Source organism: Lolium rigidum, chromosome 1 (assembly GCF_022539505.1).
Source record: "Lolium rigidum isolate FL_2022 chromosome 1, APGP_CSIRO_Lrig_0.1, whole genome shotgun sequence".
NCBI classification, from domain to species: Eukaryota; Viridiplantae; Streptophyta; class Magnoliopsida; order Poales; family Poaceae; genus Lolium; species Lolium rigidum.
Window position 1 is genome coordinate 9,123,105 of NC_061508.1, and position 26,751 is coordinate 9,149,855.

Genomic DNA, 26,751 nt, shown 5'->3' on the forward strand with positions numbered 1-26,751 from the left:
GCTGCTTCTTTTCTTAAATACAAGAATATGTGTGTGGATATTAGGAGACATGCTAGCAAGATCTTGCCAAAAAAAAAATTGGTTTACAATTTTTTGGCTGAAAAAACTTCCTCTTTGTGCATCAATATAAGATGTTATAGATACTCTCTCCGCTCCATACTACTTGATGCTAATATAGATATATATCTAGATACATTTTAGTAGTAGATACATCTATTTTAGCATCAATTAATATGAATCGGAGGGAGCACATTTTAATAAGTAAATTAGATACAAACCAAAGTGAGTGAACCTACACATAAAAATAGATTAGATACAAACTAAAGTAGATGAATCAATTAACATCTTACATTTTTAAACGGAGGGAGTAGAATATTGTTCCCAATTGAAAAAGTGGATTGCAATTAATTAACTTAATTAACATTCTACAGCTACTGGGTGGGAACGAGCAAACGCTATAAACAAAACCAATGAAATTGATCATGTATCTCTTAACATCTTGTACACTTGGCAAGATCTGCAAATTTGGTTTCCCCTATAAGCCGTAAATCCGCAAGACTTTGTATGCCATGCTTATTCCTCTGCGTCACCAGACTACTACATATCACCCATAAAAAATCACTTTGTATTTTTCTCTTCACCCAATTCCTTCATTATTCGCTGTGATTCATCTAGCAGATCCTGCATCCCAGGCGCATTCAAGATGTCTGGATCGAGCTGAATAATGTGCACGAGGCTGTTCAAGCATCTCTCGTACTGCTGCCTGAGGTATTTAGACACCACATTTCGTGTATAAGGCTGCAACAGTAAATATAGCGTTTATTTAAAATGGCTATGTTAGTTGCTGTTGAGCACACATCCAATTGAGCGGAACGGCTGATGCCTCGAGTGCTTTTGTACAAATACAGAAAGGATGGGGAAGATCTGACACATACCTCGTTGTAAAGTGAAATACACTTGCGCAGAGCTTGTTCAGCATGTTCATAATCAGACTGAAATGAAGAGATCAGTCAGCTAAGATACCAGAGGGAAATTAGATGTGAATAACACAATACAGGGGTAAGTTGATCAAGTATGTCAAAAGCAATACTATCCATGTCTATTTGACAGTTTAAAGTCCTGAATTTGTAACATCCAACCATGATGCAAATGTTTGTCATACATATGCAGTAGAGAAATAACCTCACTGTTGTTAAGTTTAATGTCAATCAGTAAAACCAAAAGTCCAAATTGATGGGAAAAAAAAGTGGGATTTCCACATATAGTGTAATACCCCCTCTCACGTGTGAATCAATGAGGCCTACACGTGAATAGAATCTCACGTGTGAATCAATGAGGCCTACACATGGACAAAAACAAGGCAAGAGCAATTTCTGTTAATTTGCGAAAGCCGAGATTTGAACCCAAGACCTCGGCCAGAACCAAAAGTCCAAACCGGTGGAAAGGTGGTGCCAATCCACATACAGTGTAAGTGTGTAACACCCCATCTCACATGTGACTCCATGAGGCCTAGACGTGAACAGAATCTCACATATGGCTCGTAAGGCAATAAGGCCTATACGTGGACACAAAGAGGACAAGCACAATTTTTATTAATTTGCAAAATGCGAGACTTGAACCCAAGACCTCTGCTCTAATGCCATGTTAAGTTTCATACACCAATCAGTATAACCAAAAGTCCGAACTGGCAGAAAGAAGGTGGGCAATCCACATAGGCCATAACAACTGGATTCATTACAATTAGTGCCTAATTTAAAAAGAAAAGTTGATCAATATATAAGACTCAATAGCATTTCCCTACTGAAAAAAACAGAGCAATGAATCTCATCCCACCCCTTGCAAATAAATTCTAGATAATCATTTGTTTTGATCCATCAAGGATGAGTAATAAATGAAGACATTCATAATATTTGAGTCAACATACATTACTAAAATAAATGCTACATGAAGCAAGTGTACATAAGTGGTCAAGTTGATAAAATGTAATTCATGATTTAGTAAACTCAAATATGCATCAGTGTTGCATCGGACCTTTTCAAAATTATTTTTAAGATGGATGCGCAATGTGGTATTTCGAACACCTATGAGATGTTTATCTGGCCATATGAATAGCCGACATGTGTGCGATACGCGTACAGCATCAATTTTGAAGTATCCATGCTTCAAATGTTCCAGAGGAAGCCTTAGCAAGAGTACCAACTTCTAGAGCAGAATTGTTGCATTAGAAGCAAACAAATAAATTGTGTAAGATATTATCAGATCACTGCCAGATGCGTAAATGAAGTATTGGAAAAATACCCCTGGCTCTTGCTTTCTCTTTCTTGTAGCTTCAAGAAGTCCGACAACTTCAAGTGCTTGCAACTGCAATAACAGTATTATCAATTAAAAAAAAGCATGGTATTCATGCATCTACCTGGTTAAGAAGATGACCCCACAAGGTAAAGGCAAGCTGATGATAAAATGGAAATTTTATGGTAGTAACTTTGATCAACTTGAAAATTTAAAGCACAAATGGGTTAATTAAAATGCAATCCATGCAACCCTGAGAGTTGTGAATAGAACTAATTCTAAGTCAATGAAGTGAAAACTAAATAAACACAAAAGCAGGAGTAAATAGTGTAAGAATGGCAATAGGAAGGGTTCAGAACCATGAACAGGATAGCAAATAATAAGGGGGCGAGTAATAAGTAGAAACATACAAGTACAGCTGTTGCCCCAATCTTCTCTCTTTCAATCCCAATTGTGCTTTTCAGTTTTTTCTGATTCTCCTTCAAAGGATTCAATATTCCTTCTGTTATCCTATCATGATGAAATAAGACTTCAGTAAGATTCAAGCACTCGATATGTTAAGTAGTATTACAGCATCATAGAAGGGGTAACTCAAGTATATAACAGCAATGAAGGCGAGCCCAAACAAACACGCGAAATTAGATGCCACCGTTTTCCTATTTAAAAAATTTAGTTGAAATTTCACCAATGTAACTGCTCATATAATCACATTTTATGGGTAACTTATAAAATGTGACAACAGCAAGTTTAGTGGTGAAATCATAGATAACAATATAAGAAGAATACATTTCAAAGGATCATCTTCAAATATGAGAAAATCCTTCGAGAATTCACTACATTATGAGTCTATGACATAATGAAAAAAAAATCACCTTTTGGCATGCTGACTGGGTTTATGGATAAAAAAAGTGTAAGAAAATGGAGCTAGAAGACAATACCTTATTGAATCACTGACAAGTTGTTTTGCCTTGACAAGGTGAGATCTAGACAGGTCATTGCTCACATTGACGTCACTAATAATTTTAAGCAAAGTTAGCCTTGCCAAGTGTACCAATATACCTGCTACCTGTAGCAACGAGACCAACATACAATAGGTAATCAAACACTGACAAAATGTGACTGTTTCGAAAAAAAAGATCTTCAAAACAGTATATGGGGGTATCAGTTCCAGGGTTCTAGCCCACGGTAGGGTTCTAGCCCACACGAGCCGAGTCATCCTAGAAAGGCTATATTGGTCAAAGCAGGCATCCTATATACATATATATCTCTCAATAAAGGGATCTTAAGATGCATATGATTTTAAGAGTTTCCTTGTAAGAAAGCTTGTGATATACTACCAAGGGTGATCACTTAAGATAAATGGTCACGATGCTTTTATTTGGTAGCACAATATGTCTTATTATAATTGAAAATCATCAAAAGCCAAATATAAGGTGATGGCAAACCTCAAAATGATTTTCAGAGAGAATCTTTCTTCTGACTGCGAGGCATCTAAACATCATAACCATTGAAACCTGTGAGTAAGAAAACTTTAAAATGACCAAGGAACCTATTGAATAAGCTTTTTACCTTTCCAATAGTTCTTCCGATTCCTTCAACTCTCCGATGGTTTGAAGAGTAACACTTAAGGTTTCAGCTGCCATTATAGTATCCAACGAATCCCATCCCTATCAAACAGTTCCACAGATATATTTCAGTAGATTTCGTAGGGGTGGGCTTTGGTCACGAGTGTGTGTCACTGTCAGCTTTTCCTTTTCTTGCTCATTAATAAGCTTTTATTTTGTTTCATATATGTTCTATCAGAAATATTATGGGCTGCTAGTTGGACAAGAAACTCACGGAATGTGATGGCGACAATATTTCATAGAATTTGTACTATCTGAAATGTTAGTGAGTTGGTTCGTTATCATTTCTATGGTATATTGTGGTAGAATTTCTACTAGTCGAAATGTCAATGATCACCAAAATTTGCACATTAAGAATTCTATTCAACTAAATTTCCCTCTAGCTGACCGGTTGAACTTTTCTTCTAGCTTATGTTAATACCATCGAGTATACGAGCTGAAATGAGGCATCGCTGCACCCGTGCATTCAACATGTAATATGGTGACATGTGCTTCAATATAGTCATTTATTGAAGTAGTTTACTTGCTTGCTAACTTCTATACAGTGGAACTTATGGAATGAGTGACACATTGTCCCTACAACTTGTACTCCACACAACCTTGAATTAACAAACGAGTAAACAAGAGTTGTGCTTAGGACAAAGATAATACAGAACTCAGCCCCGGTTTGATCAATTTCATATGACGGACACTGAAGAAAGAGCATAGGAATAAAGCTATAGGTCATACCTTCGAAAGCTCCAGATTATGTAATATCTTCCTTTGCAAATTTTCAGCTTCAACCAGTCGCTTTGACCTCACCAAGTCCTAGAGAAAAAAGGCATATTAAACATGACCCAAAAAAATGCATGCAAGGATAAAAGTAAAATCGCAAACTAGGATCACAGAATAGAACTGGACACTAAACTCATGTTTGGACATAAACCCAACAAAGCTGACCCCCTCCTTCCTGCGCCTCCTCTCCAAGGTGAAGACTACAGTGTGGTTTTGCTCGCCATGTTACATTGTTGTCGCATTGTATTTTTTATTTTTAATATGGAACTTTGTGCAACATGTCATGTGTTGGAATACCAAAAGGCGACGTATTTCTTTTATAAACATCCGCACAGTAGAAACTCATATGCATGAGTTTGGAAAGCCTACTGGTTTATTGAGAGCTGGGATATCTCTGACAGTAGGTGCTTACCAAAGAGAGAAACCTCATCCTGTGTATGCAATTGGGTGATTCGCCAAGTCCAGCTTCCTAAGTTAATACTCATTAAACCTTTTCATACACACAAAAACACAGATTAAAATCTACTCTGAAATGGTAACATACCTCCAGTATCCTAATTGATTCTCGGATAAGAGCTTCTGCATCATTTCCTTTTCTTTGTTGACGTAATACCTACGAATAGGAAAAGAAAGGTTTAGCCTTTTCTGACTGATCACAATTTACAGAGCTGGAAAAAAAACATTTCTGTATAACTAGTTGCAATTTGCAAATGATTCCATCTATTTAGGAAAAGGCGAACCAGCAAAATGAATGAAATCATCAAGAAAACACAATTTGGTGTGAGCTCAAGAAGGGTATTATATGAAAGAGGTTCATGCAAAGATGTAATACAGTTACATGCAGCAGAACATGCACAATAGTATGAGCTTCGTGGCGATATAAAATTTTGCTTCACAGAGATAACCTTTGCTGTCAGAGAGCTTGAAAAGACATTTCACGGATAAATAATTGCAATTGATTCCACTTATTTAGGAGAAGGGAACCGCCAAAATGAGGGAAATGCTCAAGAAAACACAGTTTAGAATGAGCTCAAGGAGAGTATAAGTGCTCAATGCAAGGATGAAATGAAGCTCTATGCAACAAGCCTTGCATGAAATCTATAAATCATGAACTATGGTACATGCAGCATACAGGTAAAGCCATTGAGTTGATTCCATAGTTGATCAACATCATCAAAGCCAGGTTTTCTCTGGTACTAAGAAGGCATTATATTCTCATGTTTCTCAAGACAAGTTTTTATTTCACAAGTTCAACTAGCAAAATAATATTTGGAGAAGGAAAGACCTGGATGGGGGGAGTGCACACCAACAAAGGGAGAAAATGCTGAAATAAATGTTCCTGCTATTCTCTCATAGAGTAGAATGCTCTGAGTTAGGCTACACTGCTACTCCGTCCGTACCAAGGCATAAGGCGTAAAAATATTGGCTCGTTGATTAAGGGCGATCGGGAGAGGCAAAAGCTTCCAATTTCGCCCCTGCATGCACACACTTAATCCCTCCTTAACTCTCTCTCGTACATTGCGCAGTCTCCTCGTATCGCGCTCCCACGAGTCTCTCTTACCGATGGTGCTCTCTCTGCATGCATGTGCCCTCCTCTTGTTCATGCATGTGCTCTCCATCTAGGAAAGGCAGGCCGGGCGTGTTCTCATCTTGTTCCTGCATGTGCTCTCTTCATCCATGCCGGGAAGGACAAGTAGGCCTCCGCGTTCGCCCAGCACTAGGAGGACGCCAAGCTCGCCAAGGACTGTGGTAAAAGCCGCCGCACTCGCCACTGATGCCGACGCCCGCCACACCCTCCACCATTCTCCGCGCGCACGACATGAGTAGCCATGAGCGCCGCCGCAAAAGCCATGAACGCAGCCGCTAACGCCAGGGCCGCCGCCGCAGTCCGAACGAACTCTCCCTCGCGTTCCATCCTCCTCTGTGCGCCCTTCTCTTTACCCTTCGGTGCGAGGACGTTGCATGCCACATCCTGATCCAGCGGAACAACATGGCTGACTATCAAATCTTGATTGGGTACCATGGCTTCATCAAGAGAAAGAAAAGGGCGGACGGGGGAGAAAATATTTGAGATCGATCGCTGCGGCAGTCCATGGTCTCGCACCGCATCGAGGATTTGAGATCAATCGCTGTGGCAGAATTAACTTCCTGCCTGGAAGACGAAGCAAAACGCCGTCCCAATGCTGCGCTATTTTCTAGGACGAACGAAACGAGAGGGAGGGGTATTATTGGGAAGTTAGCGATACTTAGCCATCTGCGTCTTATGCTTTGGTGAAAAGTTGAAAAAAAAAAATTACGCCTTAAGCCTCGGGACGGAGGGAGTAATTTCCATTGCATGGAGCGGAGTAGAATTTTCATTGTCTCTTGCCGCATGAAACATAATAATGGAGGTGCAGAAGCATTGGGACACAGTGGTGCCAAATGGAGACATCTGATAAAACTTTTCTGGGGCCGGACAGTTGTCGGTAATGGTGGAGGCAGCTGCAAGCTGTAGCAACTGGGACTATGTGGAACGAATAACTGTATGAGGTAATAGAGTTTCTGATTGGCTTATACCTGAAGTTCGATGGCTTGTAAGGCGTGTTTGGACTTTGAAATCTAATCGAACTTCTGTATATGGCTCATTAAAGTAATTCCAAACTGTATTGCACAACTTCTTGGTAGCGATGCAGGTGGACAGTCCAGTGGGCCTGACAGACAGTCCGCCAGGTTAGGTGTAAGGAACAACTTGATTAATTACGTGAAAGGTGATTAATAACAAACTGACGAGGCGGACAGTTTTTTTGATGCTGGCGGGCGTCCGCCTGCATCCCTACTTCTTGGTAATGGCCTATCGGCTGACATATCGGGCAACTCTCTTGTGACACATTCACTCAAATCAAACACTGTACTGCAAGATCACTGAAGACTATAATGAGTCGTGACTGCCTTTTGGATGTTGATTAATATCCTGGAGTTTACATAATACTAGTTTGAAACAGTGTCAGGATGTCAAAATATGCTTAGAGAACACACATTCCCCTCAAAGACAGCTCAGTGACTAGTTAAACTAGCTGTGTGTGTGATGTATGTCTTGGAGCCTAGGAAATAAATACATAGGGTATTCGGTTGGTGTCCAAAACAAACCTTACCGAAAAATTTGGTCTTTGTTTAGATGGTTGTAAAACTTTTAGCAAGCCCATGTGAATTCTACTTCAGCTTTATTGCCAACGCTTGCCTCATGGTCAAGCAAATCCTTAGCCACACATTGGCGCCCAAATATTTGGTATGGTGAACTTGTACTCAAACTAGACATACACATACCAGAGAACAGTCTCCATCACTTTATTGGCGTGTCGGCCTACTTTAGCTAGGTGTGTGCTCGTTGTATCTAGTTTTCACTTAAATAACAGTGAAATTATATTCTTCTTAATGAAATACACTGCTCCTGTCCTTCGAGAGAGATGTCCGTGAAAAAATGAGATGATATAGAATAGTAACTTATACAGCAATAGTATAGTTGTACCTTGGCAAGAAGGTACATTGTATTTGCATAATCTGGGTGACCAAGCCCCATAACACGTCCTTCTATCTGCATGGCAAGTTAAAATTGATGGCTAGAACCACAAAACATAGATTACCTTACCCCGAAAAATCAGTCAAGTAGATCATTTCTGAACAAAAGCTAGAACATATAATTTCTAATTAGATCAGTAACTTATATGTATCACTAACAAAAATGTCTGATGATTAAAGAAAATAAATAAAGCTAAAGTAAGAAGAGTAGTACACAAGAGGGAAAAGGATACAACAATAGCCCTTGGATGAAATATTAACAGTATTCACATGGAACAATAGCTAAAGTTTTTATTCATACACAGGATCAACAGATGATTGGTCATCCTACAGTGAAGTAGAAAAAAAATCTTGTACATATCATCAATATAAATGCACATATTTCCCTATTTTCCAATGCTTTGTCGAAACAATATGTTTCTCTTGTGGCTTGTTGTTTGGTATGCTTATGTGCCATGTGTCAAACACCAAACAATTATGTATGCATGGCCAGATAAAATAGGTGACACGTATGATTATACGGTTTACTCAAATGTTGTAATATTGATTATAATGGGTGACATAGGTGACACAAGACACATATGAGATTCAGATAACGAATGTCAAACATGCAAAGAAAAAGGAGGCCAGAGAATTAACATTCATTACCTTCAAAGCACGCTGCAAAAAGGAACAACAGACAAAAGAAAATAATATAAGCAAGTTTAAACTAAAAGAACATGCATAAACAATAGAAAAATTATGCAATAACTATATTGAGAATTATAATAGGCCTAAACATGTTTTTTTCTTTCACGGTTCAATTGGAAGATATTATTTCACAAGCACTTTCTTAAGTCTTGATGTTGCACATGGCTAGAAGGAGCACAACTCAAACAAGTAGAGAAACTTAAATTACTGAACAGTAACAGCAAGATAGAAGATGGCAGTATGGCACCATGCTAATGCTTTCATCCGACACAAATGAGTATCCACATGAAAGCTTTTGCAGTGTCAAGGATGCTATGTCTCTTTAAAAAACTCTTTTATCATTTATAACGATATTATGTTTCTTTGAGAAATATTTTGATTTCCTACTTCAATTTTCCTGGCTCTAGGAAAGTTAGGATGAGATGCTGCACGTCATTCAGCTTTGGAAAGATTACTGAAAATTGGCTCCATCATTGCTCCCAGCAGGATGCAAGAACTACATATAAAGGTAAGCCACAAAACATGGCACAGCTCTGATACATTCATTCCTCACAAATTACTAACTGCGAGTTGTTGCATTTTCTTCCTAGAACAAAATTACAACTTCCCTTAGTCACCAAATTACAACTTTGAGTATGATTTGTACTTATAATATGTCCATAAAATTAGTAATAGCGGTATTCTAAAGAGCATGGAAAATACTAGGAGGGGCAGAGGACGACCAAAGTTGACATGGGCGGAGGCGGTAAAAAGAGACTTGAGGGATTGGAATGTACCTACAGATTTAGCTCCTGATAGGACTGCATTGAAATCAGCGATCCATGTGCCGGAATCTTAGTTTACTCGTTGCTTTTTTCCTTTTTTTTTTCTATCTCCTTGTTTTGGTTTCCTTATGTTTCTGTTGGGTTTCATATCTAACCTACCTCAACTTGCTTGGGAAAACGGCTTTTATGTTGTTGTATTAGTGGTCAAAGTTGTGCATTAAAGACAGTGCAAAATAAAGTGTGCTTTTACATTTTGGGCCGGGGGGGAGTATAACATGACATTTCATTTAAAAGCTTGTCAAACTTTATGGCATAACACTTGCAATAAGCATAATAGCTGAACTTCAAAAGATTCATGAGTTAACAGCAGGTACCTCATAACATGACTGAGCTTGATCAAACCTGCGCTGAATATGATAATACTGCCCAAGATTACGCAAAGCTGTTCCGACCCTACAAGAGGCATGTAAAGTATCTTATTTGCAATAGAAAAAGTTAAGGCAGTTCTCCAACACAGGGAATTTAGACATCATATGCATCAACTAATACTATCAATCAGGCACGCACAGAGGGAAGTGCACGCCGTTCTTCCGCTCAACAACAATAGTACATAACGACCAGGCAGGGATGCATAACAGGTATCAGTCCGTTCCAAATTATGTTCTAGCCTTTTCTGAATCGTATGTGTCTAGACGCATTTCATTGTGTTTGTTCACTCATCTCAATCTGTCTGTAGTCCACATTGACATATCCAAAATATCTTACAATTCGGAATGGAGGGAGTAGCTTTTTGCTGTTGAGATAGAACACACTATAGTTTAAAACACAAAGTACCGTATATCATCAGGTCCAAATGATTGCTCCAGGATTTCAACTGCTTCCATATATAATGGCTCCGCTTTCTCATACTCTTTTCTTAACCTATAAAACTCCGCCTGCAAAACTAAGGATAATATTAGGAACAGAGAACAAAAAGGAATGTTGTTTCGCGCAAGACTAGTACCCCTTCCATTCCATAATTCTTGTCATGGTTTTAGTTCAAATTACCACGACAAGAATTATGGAACGGAGGAAGTATTAACTATTAAGGGGCGGTTTACAGAAGCCTACCACTAACAGGACCTGGTCTGCCTATTTAAATTTGTAGAAAAAAAAACCATTTGAGTGCCAGTGTGTCAAATGCAACCCGTACAACTTAACGTACTGGGATAATACAGTGGTATATGAGGATTTGGTACGCGATACAAACAACTAGGGTCTTTTTAAGTTGTTTGGTTGAGGACTTAAGTGGTTACGGGTTTAATGGGCATCACATGATAGCAGGCCAGATTAGACTTTACGCGCAGATTTTTAACGTATGGAATCTAAAATACAGTGCACAGAATCTACTTTTGATACTCCCAAGCATTTTAAAATGTAAAGCATAAAAATAAAAACTAAAAAAACAAGAGTTCTTACTTGACTTATCAGAACATTTGATTTAATTGGTAGCATTAAGTTGTCAGTACCACATGCAGTTTAACTGTTACAAAATAGACATAGATATGCATATAATGGACTTAATGGTATGATACTAAATGCAGGTAAGTTTACCAGGTAAGTGAACAAGGATATGTAGGGGTCTGTTTAGTTCAATGTATAACCTTGTGAAACTTCACCACTTATTGGCAAACTTGCATAGGTTAGACCAACAAAATCTGCAATCACTTTAGCATTGGTTTAAGAGAATCTGCCACACTTTTTGAGTCTGCGACGTGCATGACCAGAAAAGGGAACAATGCCTATTATGCGACTACAAACGGAACCCATACCTAACACGGTCAAACAGAATGTTTACTCCAATCTTCAGTTCTTAGTCAATAGTAACACTTACCAAGTTGTTCAGAGCTGATGCAACATGTGGATCTCTCAGTCCAAATCCTTCTTTAGCTTCTTGCAGAGCTGTCTTGAACAACTTCTCAGCTTCAGCTAATTTTCCCTAGGAAATGAATTTAATTGGATATAATAGGATAATGACAACTGCAATTCAAAGGACGAACAAAGAGTAGAGGACTGTAGGAGTAACTAAGAGACACCCTCCTTTCCTCCTCTAATACAGTCATGCTCCAAGCAGCATTAAGGTGTTCCTAAAAAAATTAATGCACATGGCATATTTCACAAGCTGATCCTAAGTAATCGTTGTTGTTCATTGGATTGTTCCGGAATGACTTCGTTAGGATTGAAGAATGGCTAGTTCTTCCGGAATAGACTCGATTCTCCCGTCGAGAGTTTTGCAAACACTCATACTTAATGCAAATGTTCAATAGTTGCATGATATCCAAACTGAAACAAGTCTTGGATCATGTACTTATGGGAAGTTCATAAACAGCTTTCGAGCAATAGCAATCCGAAACATCATGACAAATTACCAGCTAGTTTCAGTATATCAACATCAAAACAACACATATCTTATGATAGGTTAAATTCCAGTTCCACATGGTCTAATGAGGAAACTGAAGGACTGACCCTCATAGTAAGAGCTGTAACAGGTAACCCAAAACCTGTGGACCAAACAGGTTATATGAAAATTGTCAGCATCAGGGGACTAAGAACTATAGTTGTTCTCTCTAGGCTATCGATGCATCCAGATGATTGTGGTATAGTTTTGCATCATTTTTGGGAAAACATGTAGAAAAGAGAATTATGTTCAAACGAAGAGGGAAACTATAATGTAGTACTAACTTTTTCTCACAAAGATAGTGCGAAAACGTGGTTCAGATGAAGCTAAGGATAATGAGGTACTTGCTTTCAGGAAATAATCTCGGGCACTATCGGTGCACATTCTCCATTTGATCGTGTGTTCATTTGAGATCACTGAGCCATCTTCAATACGGCGTAGACCAGTAGCATTTGCATCAGCTTGCTCACTTGAATCTGCTGGAGCGACCGAATCGTCCTGAGCCAATAGAGCGTTGCTGCTCAGGCCAAGAAAAACAGCTGAAACAAAGAATAAAGTTAGGGTTGTCATGGTATCAAATATGAAATTTATTTCCTTAAATTAACAGAAAGTAAAAAAGAACAAGAGCCTGGTTGGGATTAGACAATTAGTAGAAGTGAATTTCAACCACAGAAAGACTAAGAATCCTTTACACGCTAGTGTGGTATCAATTAGATTGTTCCTCAATCTAGTAACTAGCTAATCTGCTCTCAACTTTTGTTTTCCACCTCACCCAAATGCTGAGTTGGCATATGGCATACCCTTAGTAGCAAGTGACATGTACTCCCTCCGTTCGGATATAATCGACACGGAGTCAAGCCTAGCTAGCTAGTATAGCATGTACGTATATCTGGCGTCAATTAAACAAAAACAGAGGTAGTACTATTTTAGATGCTCTTAGCCCTACATCTACCTTGTAGTACCAAAATATTCTACAATATTAACCAACAGCCAAGCTGCATGCAATGCATGAAAAGGGGAGGGCACATATGCAGAGATGGTACCTGCTTGCCCAATCAGTATAGCGCCGTACTTTGAACCCTTACTACTGAAGCTGCCATCACTGGAACCTGAGGGAATAGAAAATCAAGCATTTCGTTAAGATGATCATGACCAGCAGTACCACCACCACCACTCTTAGTTGCAATAAAAACAACAGCAGCAGGACAGATTTGGAATTAGAACTCAATTCATATTAATAACAGATTTACCATCAAATCTGCTAAGTAGCATGGATGAATTAATGCTGCATATTCCGTTACAGTGGGAGACCCAATCTACACGCAGGCTGTAATGTAGCACCGCACATTCGACCCCCACGCCCTAATCTACGGCTAGGTCGCGGTGATCCTCACCTCTCATCGAAACAATCGAAGGCAACAACAGCATCGCAATCTCTCGCTACATCCACTTAGTAATAATTAAACACAGAGCGCTTCGCGCAATCCAGCAGGCCAAGCCCGCGCCTCGCTGCTGAACCGAACTCTCGAAACCACCGCAGGCGTGGGGAATTGGGGATCATGCGAGGGGGGGCGGGGGATACAGGCATGGGGAAGCGCTCACCTGAGCCTGAGGTGGAGGCGGCCGCGGCGGGGAGCAGGCTGAAGCTCCTGGAGGACGGCGCGGCGGCGAGGCGACCTGCCGGGGCGAGGCGGGCGCTGCGCAGGAGCGACAGCAGCCGCCGCCGCGAGGACATGGACATGTTCCTGTTCCTGGCTTGGAGTAAAAGTCAGTCTGGGGGTTAAGTTCGTAGCTTCAGGTTTTATCTGACCGAGAGTAAAATTCCTCACACTACTGCTGTGTTGAATTTTTCCCCTTTGCTTGCTCCAGTTGAGAATTCCATTTCAAAGCAGTGTTGGCAATCATTCGGTTCAGACAGAATTGTGCAACTATAGTTTGCAGAGATTCACCCATTTCTTACGACCGCTCAAGAACCATGAACATTCATATTCTGGTTTTTTCGTTCTGTTGCTACTATAATAAAAGTCATGTTTTAGGAAAATACTATAGTAACGTCATACAAGAATGCCACTAAATCTCTTCTTTGTGCCGAAATCAAATCTTTTAACATATATGTAATATATCCGCTTGCATCTTACAAAATGTATGTAAACTGTGTCATGTAGCAGAAATCCAATAAATACGTAACAAAACTGTTGCTCCCCTGAGCTTCTTCAGAGCAAAGCCATGGGGGGCTACTCGAGCAAATCATTCATTCCCCATGATCATCTCATCATATATTTTGGGAAACACTGCATGTTTATAAGCAAACAGAATACAACGCGATACACACACGCAAGATCCTAACTGAACATACTAGGGAAGCACACAACACAAACTTCGCCTCTCGCTCGCCTCCGCCACAACCGAAGATCCCACCGGAGAACGAACCCATCTCATCATATGTTTGAAGAAAAAACATTCAAAGGGCCTTGCTTCCTTGCGGGTACATTGCAGAACCTCAAAAACTGATCCTCACGTAGTACTGATGTATCAGATCAGGCATACATGTTCTTGGAACAGCGGCAGCGGCGCTCACATATCGGCGACAGACCAGAGATAGGCCTCTTGCTCCATTGCTTGTTTGTCGTTCTTCAGCTTATACATATCCTTCTCGTATCCTGGAAACACGTGGGAATGAATTAAGTGACAGATTGAACGACAACATAACATGCAGTCATTTGAATGGCACAATGCAGGATAAACTCTGAAACCTGGACCAACTAGTGATGGCCAGAAAATTGCACAAGTACAAATGTTCAATATACACACCACATGATGAACTATGTGAATTCATACGAAGTACCAGACAAGTTAGTATAGTGAAAATGGGGATTCTGATCAACAAAGAAAATGCACGCAAACATGTCTGACTTTCCATCCCTTTCCCTACCTTCTTTGACACACAACATACAGTTCCCTTTTATAACCAGAACTATGTTGAACAATTCATGCAGAGAAACATATGTTGGTTGAAAATTAAATATTCTGCTGGGGTTTCTAGAGAACTACTCCCTCCGTTCTCTTTTAGTCTACATTCTAGGAAAAATCAGACAAATTAGTAGTGCGTTTATTAGTACTATTTAAATTGGCAAACATCCAATCCAAGCTACATTAGAAATAGTGACATCCAATAGATAAAGGAGGAACACTTCGTTTTCCGTATTCTTGTTGACTAAAAGTTAGAATGTAGAGTATTTCAGAACAAAATTTAGGCCTAGAATGCAGAGTATTTCAGAACGGAGGGAGTATATAACTTACAACCTCTGTCCCATGAAATAAGATGTCACTACAACCATACAACCAATTAACTCATATATTTGTTGTGATAACATCATATATTATGAGACAGTGGGAGTATGAGTCATCATAAGTTCATAACCAAGAGGCACGTGGTTGAATTACAGAAGGAAAAGAAAACTGAATGAATAAGGAAGGCACGTACCATTGCTGCGATCCACTCCATCCCAATGACGACCAGGTTTTATTCCATAACGGTTCAGAGGAGGATCTACGCCACGTTTCAGCCAGCTGTGAGTAGGTACATTTTGAGGAACTATAAAGCCAGATTCTTTCATCTTTTCATCATCTCCCAAGTCATCAAGAAGAAAGTCCTCTTTGCGCTGCAATGCATTAACACACATATCATTCCTTAACCAAAAGAAATAGCTTCAATAGTTTCAAGTAAACACTCCAAATAAAAAGCTGCAGTTACCTTAACAAGATGAGCCATAGGATCACCCCACCGGAGTCTGTTTTTTAGCATACTGTCAAGCTCAGGATCATCCCTACAAGCAAACAGGCTCAACTTTGAATTACTTGAAAGACAAGTGAAAACTTCACGTTTAATTGGACAAAATTAGCAGTCAATAAGAACACCAAAGATGAAGATTGCACTGATCAAAGCAAGCACAGCATTGGCTATTACACAAATTCTCCAATCCAGTCAACAAAGATTATGTGCCAAGTACCCATTTCGTGCAAGTTCAATAAGAAAACGTACCTTGTTCGCGCAAATGGTTTGCTCTTCTCATCTTCAAGATCCTGAACTCTAGCCTCTGCTGCTCGCTTCTGCACCAACCCTTTACCCCATTCTATATGCTTTTCCTGCCAACAGGAAGAACATCAGTTACTAAATAACAGCTATAAATAGCGACATCAAAGATTGAGATCCTATGTTGAACTGAGTTCAGGTAAGTGAGGAAAAGGGGGAAATGTATTTTGGATAATTATTTCATCAGTTGCTGCACTTTGTTCCATACTACGTGAAATCATTAATAACTGAGTCGGTTTCACCAGCACTAATCTGATTTCTCTCATCTCCAGCAGATGTCGTATTTGGATTTCTATGGAACAATTGCTCACACCGTGAATAGAAAGATCACAGGGAACATGGGAACTTGATCTACAAAGAAACCAGCTCTTGGTTATGCATATGAGAGGATAAGTCGAAATTAATAAGCTTTGTGCCTTTTACTATAATATTTCTTGTTAGTACTGGGGTATCTGTTCAAATCCTATAGCTTTTCTGTTTGCTGGTCAAGTGTTATCCTATGATATTTAGCGCCTTGTTTGTTTATATACAAAGGATGGGTGTTCCAGGCACTCTGCACATTGTGCGTCCTCTATTCTGACAGTCCCAGGGTAACTTTTTTCCTTCAAATAAGTTAGTAAATGTTCATCCTTACTAGAAATTATACATCAGACACTACGAAAATTAGGAGAAACAGAAGTTCTTTGCATATGCTTTTTCTACTCCGTCCATAAAAGGGTGTCGAAGGTTTGTCCAAAATTTAGATGTATCTATACACTAAAAAGTGTCTAGATAATTCCAAATTTAGACAAACTTTCGACATCTTTTTATAGACAGAGGTAGTGCAATTTTGCCATACTAATCTCCCAAAGTGACAGTCAGGATTTTGGGCTGCTAGAAATAACATTCGAATTATCATGCGCTAAAGTAAAATTAACCAGATAAAATGGATGATGACTGCCAAAAATCTAGAAAAATTATCATATATATACCTTTGGCTTCTCGTCTCCCTTTGCCTTCTGTATGTCTTCTTGATTTATCCGTTTTCCTGTGAAACGACACAAAAGCAATGTTAGCACAGAAACTTGGAATGTCTACATACGTAACTGCCACCAAAAAACCAAAACATGATATGCATAAAAATAGTGATACCTTCCTTATCTCGGAATACTGCCTTTGCCCCTTTACCAGTGAAGGAAGGATCCTGAGCTGCAAACCTGAAAAACAAGTAACATTACACTCTTAGCAAAAGGGGAAAGCATATATATATTCCAAGACGTGAAGTATGAAGTATGACTCACTTAAGCTTCTCATCCTCCTTAATCTTTCTGATGTCCTCTTTAACTTCCTCTGCTGACATCAACCCAGCTCTCCTTGCCTCTTTTGGAGCTCCTTCCTTTCTACCCTTCCTTGGAGGAGAAAGGTCTCTCCCCTTGCGAGGTGGAGACAGATCATCAGATGCAAATTTCTGACCCTTCCTTGGTGGTGAAATGTCCCCATCCACCAGGCCTTGTCCCATTTTTCGCTTTCTCGGGGGTGACAGATCGGCCAGCTGCGTCGAATCCTGGCCCTTCCGCCTCCGTGGTGGAGAGATGTCCTCGGGCTCCTTCGTACCCTGACGTGGCTGGCGCCGGGGTGGAGAGAGGTCTTTGCGGTCCACTGAGTCATGCCGTGTCCGTCGTCGAGGTGGAGAGAGGTCTCGAGGCTCCTCTGAGTCATGCCTCGTGCGCCTCCGTGGCGGTGAGAGATCCTGGGGCTCCTCGGAGTCATGGCGAGCACGTCTCCTTGGAGGAGACTGATCCCCTTGCTGCCTGCTCTTCCGTGGGGGCGACAGATCGCCTCCCTCTGCCTCTGGCGAGGGTGTGTCACGCCGCCGTTGCCTCTGCCTCGGCGGCGAAATGTCAGCCCCCGCAGCACTTCCATGCTTGGGCGAGGGCGTGTCGCGCCGCTGCCGTTGGCGTGGGGGCGAGAGATCCTTCCTCCCCGCGCCAGCGCCGGCGCCCCTCTCCGGTGACGGAGTGTCGTTCCTGCGGCGGCGGGGCGAGTCAGCGTCCACAGTGACCCAGCCACTGCCATCGTTGGCGATGGAGTTGTAGGGCCGCTTGGCGCGGATTTCCTCCATGCGGCGCATCCGCTTGACCTCGATGTCTTCATTCACCTGGGGCTTCTCGTCCCCTGCAACAACACACGCGCCCAATCCCAATCAAAACTCACGGCGAATCCGATGGAACCCTCGCCTATGTGGGTAGAGAAAAGTAGGACTAGGGTTTGGGGGACTCATACCTGACGACGCGGGCTCGTCGTCCTCGATCTGCACGGGCTTCTGCCAGACGGGGTCCTCGTCGACGATGAGCACCCCGGCCCCGGCGGGGGCGCTGGGCTTGGTCTTCTTCTTCTTCTTGGCCTTCTTCTGGTCGGCGGCGGCGGGGCCCGACTGGTACCGCTTGAGGTAGTCCTTCATGGACACCGCGGCCCCGGATGTAGAGGCGGACGGCGGCGGCTGCTTCGTCGCCATGGATGGACCGGGGGCGGCTCGACGGAAGGAGCGGGCGAGACTCCCGGCGGCACGGGGGGCGGCGCCGGCGGTTTCCGGCAAAACTTTGTTGTCTGCGCGGTGGGGTCGGTCGCGGCAGGCCACGGGTAATTGGGGTTTCTCAATCTGAGAACCCATATGGGCCAAAACTTCGATTCGGTCCGTTACCAGAGGCTACCGCCGCAGCAAAGGCCTAAGTTCGTGTTTCGTTCCTTTGCTCTACTGTTTATGCGTTTCCTCTCTCAGAAAAAAAAAGTTTCTACATTCTATTGGATGGATACGTTCGAAATATTATTCGGAAAACGCTGGCGTTCCCCCGGAGGAACGCGTTGCTCGCATCCTCCGCCTCGAGCGCTCGATGCGTGTCCAGTGGGCCTCCAGTCTGCACCTTATCTCTCCCTCACCTCCTTCTACCCAAATCTCACAACGGAAGCAACTTCTCCCCAAATCGCACAGCATGGCTTCTTCCTTGCACCGCTCACCTCCACACCCGGTGTGTCCTCATCCACGCCGCTCTCTCCGCCGCCGCCCACCGCCGCCGCACAAGCCAAGCGGCGCCGTCACAAGCCACGCGCCGCCGCCGCCCAAGCCATCTCATCCAAATCCGTTAATGCCCAGCTGCTGCTCCGGCCACTGTTGGCTTCGATCCGCCGCCACCCTCGCCGGGGACACCCTCCATCCCTCCACTACACGGGAACACCTCCCCCGACAGAGGCAGCCTGTTCCTCCGAGCTCGAGCTCCTTCTCCTCTGCTGCCGCAAAGATGTGGGGGCTACTACAAGCAGGCCGCCGCCGCGGCAAGGCGTGCCCGCGAGCTGCCCACGCCAGCTGCAAGGCGGGTTGCTGCAAAGGGCCAACACCGGAGGTGCTATGGGTCATCGCCGATGCTACATGCGACCGCCGCCGTTGCTACGTGCAGGCGCCACCGTTGCTACATCGCGCCGCCGATGTTGCTACATCCGGTCGTCGCCGCAGTTGCTACTGGAGGCCGCCGGCCTTGCTACAAGGGGTTGTCGGCGGAGGTTCTTGCTGCCAGCGGCGGCCGGTCCTGCTACAAAGGGCCGGCGGCCTTGCTGCAAGGCGGCTGTCGGCGTCGCTCCCACTGGCGGAGGAGGTTGGCGGCCACGGCTTGCTACAAGGAGCTCAGGGGTGTTGCTGCAATCAGCGCAGGCGGTTTCTACCGACGGCCGGCGTCGCTACAAAAGGTGTTCGAACTTGCTACAAAGGGCGTCCAGACTTGCTGCAAGGGGGCAAGCGGCGGCGGTGCAGCGAGCCATGGGCAGAGATGCTACGGCGACAACAGCAATGGTAAGAGCGGCAAGAGGACGTGTTACTATCCATTGACGGAGGTGCTACAAGCGGCAGCGGTGCTACTATTGGCGGCGGCGATGGTACTGCGAGCGGAGCGGTGGCGCTACCGCGAGCGGCTGCAGTCTCGTCGGACTTCTTTTCAATTTACTAGTTGCGGCATCAAGCGTTCAATGCCCTCGCGGAGACGATGAGTGGATTTTTTCTGTTTCCTACCGGGCATGTGGATGGCGGGGTCCACCCACGTGGTGGAGGTGGAAGAAAATGTCTCCCGTGCATGTAGTTGATCGAACGAAGGAGTCCGCTTTGTTGACCCGATCGAACGGCTGGCGACCCGGGGGATCGGGCGATTTGTTCCCCCGGGGGACGCTCAGCACTCTTTCTTGAGATGTCCGTTCGAAATCTATATCTATCTATATACCTATACCTAATAATAAAGCAAGAACTGTTTCCGTCGTTTCGTCCGTACTATCAGTGCTAACATGGTTTCGTCCGTCGATGGTTTAAGAATCGTGTATATATCAATTTGCCCCGCAAGAAGCCTGGAACCGTGTAAAACTCGTATACGGCTGCGTGGGCAGAATCAACCCCACAAAGAGCGCTGACCCATAGAGTCAGGCAGAAACCCGCTCGAGAATCCTCAAACAGCTAGCTAACCATCGTATCCTAGAAAAGAAACCGGCGTTGTATCGTATTCTTACCCAATCTCAATCGATCTGATGACATAAACAAGGGCCAGCAGCACCCAGCCGGGACAAACAATCTATGCACGAATTTGATTCCAGGATCATGATGGCCGAGCCGTGCAAGAAGTCGCGACAGCCCGGCTTTGGCCTGGCGCCGATCGCCGCGCGCTTACGTCTCAGCGGTGCTGCATGACGATCTCGGGAGGTCCATCTCTAGCATGAGACAGGACCGGAGGAGGCGCTGGAAGACTGAGCTGATTCCGGCAGGCCAGGGTCCACGAAAATTTTGTACGTCAGCTGTTGGGGCGTCATACTGATACTCTGCACGCGTTGACATCTAGGTGGCGGCCTGTGGAGCTATAGCGAGTTCTTGTGGCGCTTCTTCAAGGACGGCGGACGCTCGAAGAGCAAGTTTCAGGAGCTGCCAAAGACTGGAGTCAGTTTACAGGATGTTGCCGACCCGCGCCAACCAGGCCATCTCGAGCTGCAAGAGGATGTCGAAAACTGACAAGTACACCGCGCTGGGGAGCCGTTCTTTTCCTGCGCCGCGTCGGAGTTCGTCGAGCACTTCGTCTGAGTGGGCACGTCCAGGGTGAAGGATCTGCAAACTGCTCGAGAAGGTCAACGGCAAGGCGCCAGTGCATCTTATTCAGATAAGATCAAATCCATCGAAGGCAGCATGGTGCCAGGATAGGTGGTGAAAGTAATGAAAAGGAGCAGACCATCATCCAGCTGCTCACGGTGTTGCCCTGCTCTGAGATTACTGAATGCGCGTTGGAATGAAGTACCTCTTGCATGTGTCATGCAGATTAGGTTGATAAAGTGAGATGAACTCGCTATGTCACTGGACAAGCGGCAGAATCTAGATTCAGCGATTATTAGCGTTCAATGTTCTCACGCTTCAGTATATGTCCATCTTATTATTTTAGAAAATTAAACTAATGGTGGTAGATCAATTGACAATTTCCTTTGTCTTCATAGTTACATGGATTAGCCATGCAGACATAGGGATTGTCTGATGATTTACTTCGCAATTTTTGCTACTTTGGTTCTGGTTCTTTTTTTGATAATGTGATCTGTAGGTGTCATACTTGTTCAAGGACGTAAAAATTCTGGACATTGTGATCTTTCATGTTACCCCTTCGCTTCAGGTATTATGATTTCCTGAATCTCTAATTTATTTTCTCATACTACATATATTGAATTCAATGTTTTAAATACAGTTCCCTGCCACACTATAGACTACAATATGTACACTGTGTTGTTCTACACGGTGTTCTTAAATATGTGTGGCAATGTAGCAAGAGGAGCTAAAATTGCGGATGATATTGTCAAGAGCGGAGATATAAACAAACAAATTGTGACGAGAAGATCATACAAAAATGTAGTGTACGGAACAAAGTAGTCAATGTGAAATCTAATTTTTTGCATTGCTATTTTTGATTCGATTAATTATGTTGGTCATGAGTAGGAGAAAATAAGAGCACCTTAGTCGATGGTGTCACCAAGAAAAAGTGTCATCACGGATGATATGCTGGTGCATTTGCGTGGTTTGTTTACCCGGTGCAACGCACGGGCAAATTTACTAGTACTTCTATACTACTTAAAAAAGAGCAAACTTGAATTTTCCTAAAGCCACCCCGTCAAGTGTATCCAGTCGTATTAGTACCATCCGATTATCTCACTTAATTAGATCTCTAACGAGTGAATTGATCTAATTTGATGCTATGGGTGTACTTAGAGCATCCCAGCCGACCCCCGTGCGGAAATCGGATTTAACAAACGCCGGATTGGATGTAAAAATGGCGTGGGGGGCAACATTTTCCCAGCCGCACCCCCAGCTTTCGCCCATTAGCGGCGGTAGATTCAAAATATTGTCTTCCCGCTACACAAAAAAATTGCCAATGTCCGGCGATCGGATCAGCCAGATTCCGGCGATCAAAACTAGACGACTACAGGCTCATCGGCGGTTCCGTCCTGAGCAACGGCGTCTGGCGCGGCATCGGGCGATGCATCGGCGTCTGGCGTGGCATCGTCAGGCGAAGCATCGGCGTCTGCACTTGTCGAAGCGACGGGAGTAGACATCGAAGCGGAGGACAAAGCCGACGGTTGCTGGAGGATGTCTTGGCGATGGGCGTTGTACCAAGCCCTCGTCTCCTCGTCCATGTTGGCGTCGTTGCCGCCGATCAGGAACGCCAGGTCGGTGTTCCTCTTCTTCGCCGCCGTTGTTTCCTTGAGCAAGGCAATCCGGACGCCCTGGTTGGCGAGCATCGCCTTCCACCGTACGTCGTGCTTGTCGTCCCTCCCGGCGGCGTGCGCCCTCGCGTCGTCCCAGCACTTGTCGAAGGACGCCTGCAACCTGTCGGCTGGATGGCCGGCCTTCTTCAGCTCTTTCAGTTTCTTCTGGCCTTGCTCGGGGCGGCCCGCCGCCGTGGCAGGGGCAGGATCGTCGGGGTTGTACTTCTCGCCCTTGTTGTTGGCGAGATTCTTGTGCACCGCCTTCCACTTGTCGCACTCCGAGATGCGGGCGGATACGTTGAGGTACTTGAACATCTGGCCGTCGTTGTCGTCCGCGTACATGTCGAGCGCCCGCCGATGCTGCAAAAACAGGCCGGCGATTCAAGATTAAACATCGGGCGATGTAGGATCGACGGAGGAGTCACGGAGTGAGTATACCATTGCTTCAAAGTCCTCGCCGCTCACAGGTCGCTTGTCGAGCTCCTCCTGTACGCTGTGCCACTTGCTGCATGCCGCCTGGACGATTGATGGCGTGTAACTCACACGTTCGTTGGGAACCCCAAGAGGAAGGTATGATGCGCACAGTAGCAAGTTTTCCCTCAGAAAGAAACCAAGGTTTAATCGAACCAGTAGGAGCCAAGAAGCACGTTGAAGGTTGATGGTCGCGAAATGTGATGCGGCGCAACACCAGGGATTCCAGCGCCAACGCGGAACCTGCACAACACAACCCAAGTACTTTGTCCCAACGAAACAGTGAGGTTGTCAATCTCACCGGCTTGCTGTAACAAAGGATTAAGCGTATCGAGTGGAAGATGATTGTTTGCAAGAAAACAGTAAAAACAATTGCAGTAGATTGTATGCTATGTAAAGAATAGGACCGGGGTCCACAGTTCACTAGAGGTGTCTCTCCCATAAGATAAAAGCATGTTGGGTGAACAAATTACAGTCGGGCAATTGACAAATAGAAAAAGGCATAACAATGCATATACATGATATGATAAATATAGTGAGATTTAATTGGGCATTACGACAAAGTACATAGACCGCCATCCAACCGCATCTATGCCTAAAAAGTCCACCTTCGAGTTATCGTCCGAACCCCATTCGGTATTAAGTTGCTAAGCAACGATACAATTGCATTAAGTATGGTGCGTAATGTAATCAACAACTACATCCTTAGACATAGCATCAATGTTTTATCCCTAGTGGCAACAGCACATCACAACCTTAGAACCTACTTTCACGATCCCAGGTGTCAATGAAGGCATGAACCCACTATCGAGCATAAATACTCCCTCTTGGAGTTAAGAGCAAAAACTTGGCCAGAGCCTCTACTAATAACGGAGAGCATGCAAGATCATAAACAACACATAAACAACAGATTGATAATCACCATAATCATAGTACTCTCTATCCATCGGATCCCGACAAACACAACATATAGTATTACAGATAGATGATCTTGATCATGTTAGGCAGCTCACAAGATCCAACAATTAAGCACAACAAGGAGAAGACGACCATCTAGCTACTGCTATGGACCCATGGTCCAGGGGTGAACTACTCACTCATCACTCCGGAGGCGATCATGGCGATGAAGAGTCCTCCGGGAGATGAATCCCCTCTCCGGCAGGGTGCCGGAGGCGATCTCCTGAATCCCCGAGATGGGATTCGCGGCGGCGGCGTCTCCGGAAGGTTTTCCGTATCGTGGCTCTCGGTGCCGGGGGTTTCGCGACGGAGGCTTTAAGTAGGCGGAAGGGTAGGTCGGGGGCCACACGAGGTGCCCAGGGGGTAGGGCCGCGCGGCCGGGGCTTGGGCCGCGCCGCCCGTCCCCTGGCTGCCTCGTGGCCCCACTTCGTTGAATCTTCGGTCTTCTGGAAGCTTCGTGCAAAAATAGGACCCTGGGCGAAAGTTTCGTCCAATTCCGAGAATATTTCCTTACTAGGATTTTTGAAACCAAAAACAGCAGAAAACAGCAACTGGCTCTTCGGCATCTTGTTAATAGGTTAGTTCCCGAAAATGCATAAATATGACATATAATGTGCATAAAACATGTAGGTATCATCAATAAAGTAGCATGGAACATAAGAAATTATCGATACGTTGGAGACGTATCAGCATCCCCAAGCTTAGTTCCGCTCGTCCCGAGCGAGTAAAACGATAACAAAGATAATTTCCGAAGTGACATGCCATCATAATCTTGATCATACTATTTGTAAACATATGTAATGAATGCAGCGATCAAAACAAAGGTAATGACATGAGTAAACAAGTGAATCATATAGCAAAGACTTTTCATGAATAGTACTTCAAGACAAGCATCAATAAGTCTTGCATAAGAGTTAACTCATAAAGCAATAAATCAAAGTAAAGGTGTTGAAGCAACACAAAGGAAGATTAAGTTTCAGCAGTTGCTTTCAACTTATAACATGTATATCTCATGGATATTGTCAACATAAAGTAATATAACAGGTGCAATATGCAAGTATGTAGGAATCAATGCACCGTTCACACAAGTGTTTGCTTCTTAAGGTGGAAGGAGATAGGTAAACTGACTCAACAATAAAAGTAAAAGAATGGTCCTTCAAAGAGGAAAGCATCGATTGCTGTATTTGTGCTAGAGCTTTTATTTTGAAAACATGAAGAGAGCATAAAAGTAAAATTTTGAGAGGTGTTTGTTGTTGTCAACGAATGGTAGCGGGTACTCTAACCCCCTTGCCAGACAAACCTTCAAAGAGCGGCTCCCATTTTATTTTATTTTTGGGTGGCACTCCTTCCAACCTTTCTTTCACAAACCATGGCTAACCGAATCCTCGGGTGCCTGCCAACAATCTCATACCATGAAGGAGTGCCTTTTTATTTTAGTTTTATTTAGATGACACTCCTCCCCACCTTTTCTTTCTCAAGCCATGGCTAACCGAATCCTTCGGGTGCCGTCCAACAATCACATACCATGGAGGAGTGTCTATTTTTGTTAATTAATTTGGGACTGTGAATCCCATTGCCAGCTCTTTTTGCAAAATTATTGGATAAGCGGATGAAGCCACTAGTCCATTGGTGAAAGTTGCCCAACAAGATTGAAAGATAAACACCACATACTTCCTCATGAGCTATAAAACATTGACACAAATTGATGAGCATTTTGAATTGTTTAAAGGTAGCACTCAAGCAATTTACTTTGGAATGGCAGAGAAATACCATGTAGTAGGTAGGTATGGTGGACACAAATGGCATAGTAGTTGGCTCAAGGATTTTGGATGCATGAGAAGTATTCCCTCTCGATACAAGGTTTAGGCTAGCAAGGTTATTTGAAGCAAACTCAAGGATGAACAAGTGCAGCAAAACTCACATAAAAGACATATTGTAAACATTATAAGACTCTACACCGTCTTCCTTGTTGTTCAAAACTCAATACTAGATATTATCTAGACCTTAGAGAGACCAAATATGCAAATCAAATTTTAGCAAGCTCTATGTATTTCTTCATTAATGGGTGCAAAGCATATGATGCAAGAGCTTAATCATGAGCACAACAATTGCCAAGTATCACATTATCCAAGACATTTTAGAATTACTACATGTAGCATTTTCCAATTCCAACCATATAACAATTTAACGAAGAGGAAACTTCGCCTTGAACATTATGAGTAAAGCCTAAGGACACATGTGTCCATATGCAACAGTGGAGCGTGTCTCTCTCCCACAAAGTGAATTCTAGGATCCATTTTATTCAAACAAAAACAAAAACAAAAACAAACCGACGCTCCAAGTAAAGAACAC

The 26,751-nt window shown here is 43.4% G+C and overlaps 2 protein-coding genes across 5 annotated transcripts; both read right to left on the reverse strand.

Annotated features, from left to right (window-relative positions):
* Nucleotides 1–271: 271 nt before the first annotated feature.
* LOC124684878 (kinesin light chain 3-like) lies at nucleotides 272–13,869 on the reverse strand. 4 transcript variants are annotated; one of them, XM_047219135.1, is made up of 19 exons: nucleotides 13,737–13,869; nucleotides 13,178–13,243; nucleotides 12,483–12,673; nucleotides 11,571–11,675; nucleotides 10,532–10,632; nucleotides 10,072–10,150; nucleotides 8,892–8,903; nucleotides 8,194–8,259; nucleotides 5,233–5,301; nucleotides 5,101–5,157; nucleotides 4,644–4,721; nucleotides 3,859–3,956; nucleotides 3,735–3,780; nucleotides 3,228–3,355; nucleotides 2,700–2,799; nucleotides 2,299–2,361; nucleotides 2,032–2,199; nucleotides 936–992; nucleotides 272–798 (listed from the first exon to the last, which is right to left on the reverse strand). In XM_047219135.1, the coding sequence occupies exons 1-19, from the start codon at nucleotides 13,867–13,869 to the stop codon at nucleotides 619–621; spliced, it is 1,797 nt and encodes a 598-aa protein (XP_047075091.1). In that variant the 3' UTR covers nucleotides 272–618. The 4 variants fall into 4 exon arrangements, 3 of the variants coding, with proteins under 3 accessions (XP_047075091.1, XP_047075090.1, XP_047075092.1); XM_047219134.1 differs by having other exon boundaries at nucleotides 2,032–2,202; XR_006997193.1 differs by having other exon boundaries at nucleotides 756–798; nucleotides 2,082–2,202.
* Nucleotides 13,870–14,235: 366 nt separating this feature from the next.
* Nucleotides 14,236–18,729, reverse strand: LOC124684879 (BUD13 homolog). The gene is made up of 8 exons (XM_047219137.1): nucleotides 18,490–18,729; nucleotides 17,508–18,381; nucleotides 17,359–17,423; nucleotides 17,199–17,254; nucleotides 16,177–16,280; nucleotides 15,889–15,961; nucleotides 15,619–15,796; nucleotides 14,236–14,794 (listed from the first exon to the last, which is right to left on the reverse strand). Exons 1-8 carry the CDS (start codon nucleotides 18,719–18,721, stop codon nucleotides 14,709–14,711), a joined length of 1,668 nt encoding a protein of 555 aa, XP_047075093.1. The 5' UTR covers nucleotides 18,722–18,729; the 3' UTR covers nucleotides 14,236–14,708.
* Between the last annotated feature and the right edge of the window lie 8,022 nt (nucleotides 18,730–26,751).

What these genes read in the sequence shown, in the direction of transcription:
- LOC124684879 (XM_047219137.1), bottom strand. Translation starts at nt 18,721, where the DNA reads ATGGCGACGAAGCAGCCGCCGCCGTCCGCCTCTACATCCGGGGCCGCG. An exon ending in CTATGGCTCATCTTGTTAAG is followed by an intron (nt 15,797 to 15,888) that starts GTAACTGCAGCT and finishes AATGCATTGCAG; the next exon opens with CGCAAAGAGGACTTTCTTCT. An exon ending in TGGAGTGGATCGCAGCAATG is followed by an intron (nt 14,795 to 15,618) that starts GTACGTGCCTTC and finishes ACGTGTTTCCAG; the next exon opens with GATACGAGAAGGATATGTAT.
- LOC124684878 (XM_047219134.1), bottom strand. Translation starts at nt 13,869, where the DNA reads ATGTCCTCGCGGCGGCGGCTGCTGTCGCTCCTGCGCAGCGCCCGCCTC. An exon ending in TATACTGATTGGGCAAGCAG is followed by an intron (nt 12,674 to 13,177) that starts GTACCATCTCTG and finishes TCTTTGTTTCAG; the next exon opens with CTGTTTTTCTTGGCCTGAGC. An exon ending in GTATTTCACTTTACAACGAG is followed by an intron (nt 799 to 935) that starts GTATGTGTCAGA and finishes TTACTGTTGCAG; the next exon opens with CCTTATACACGAAATGTGGT.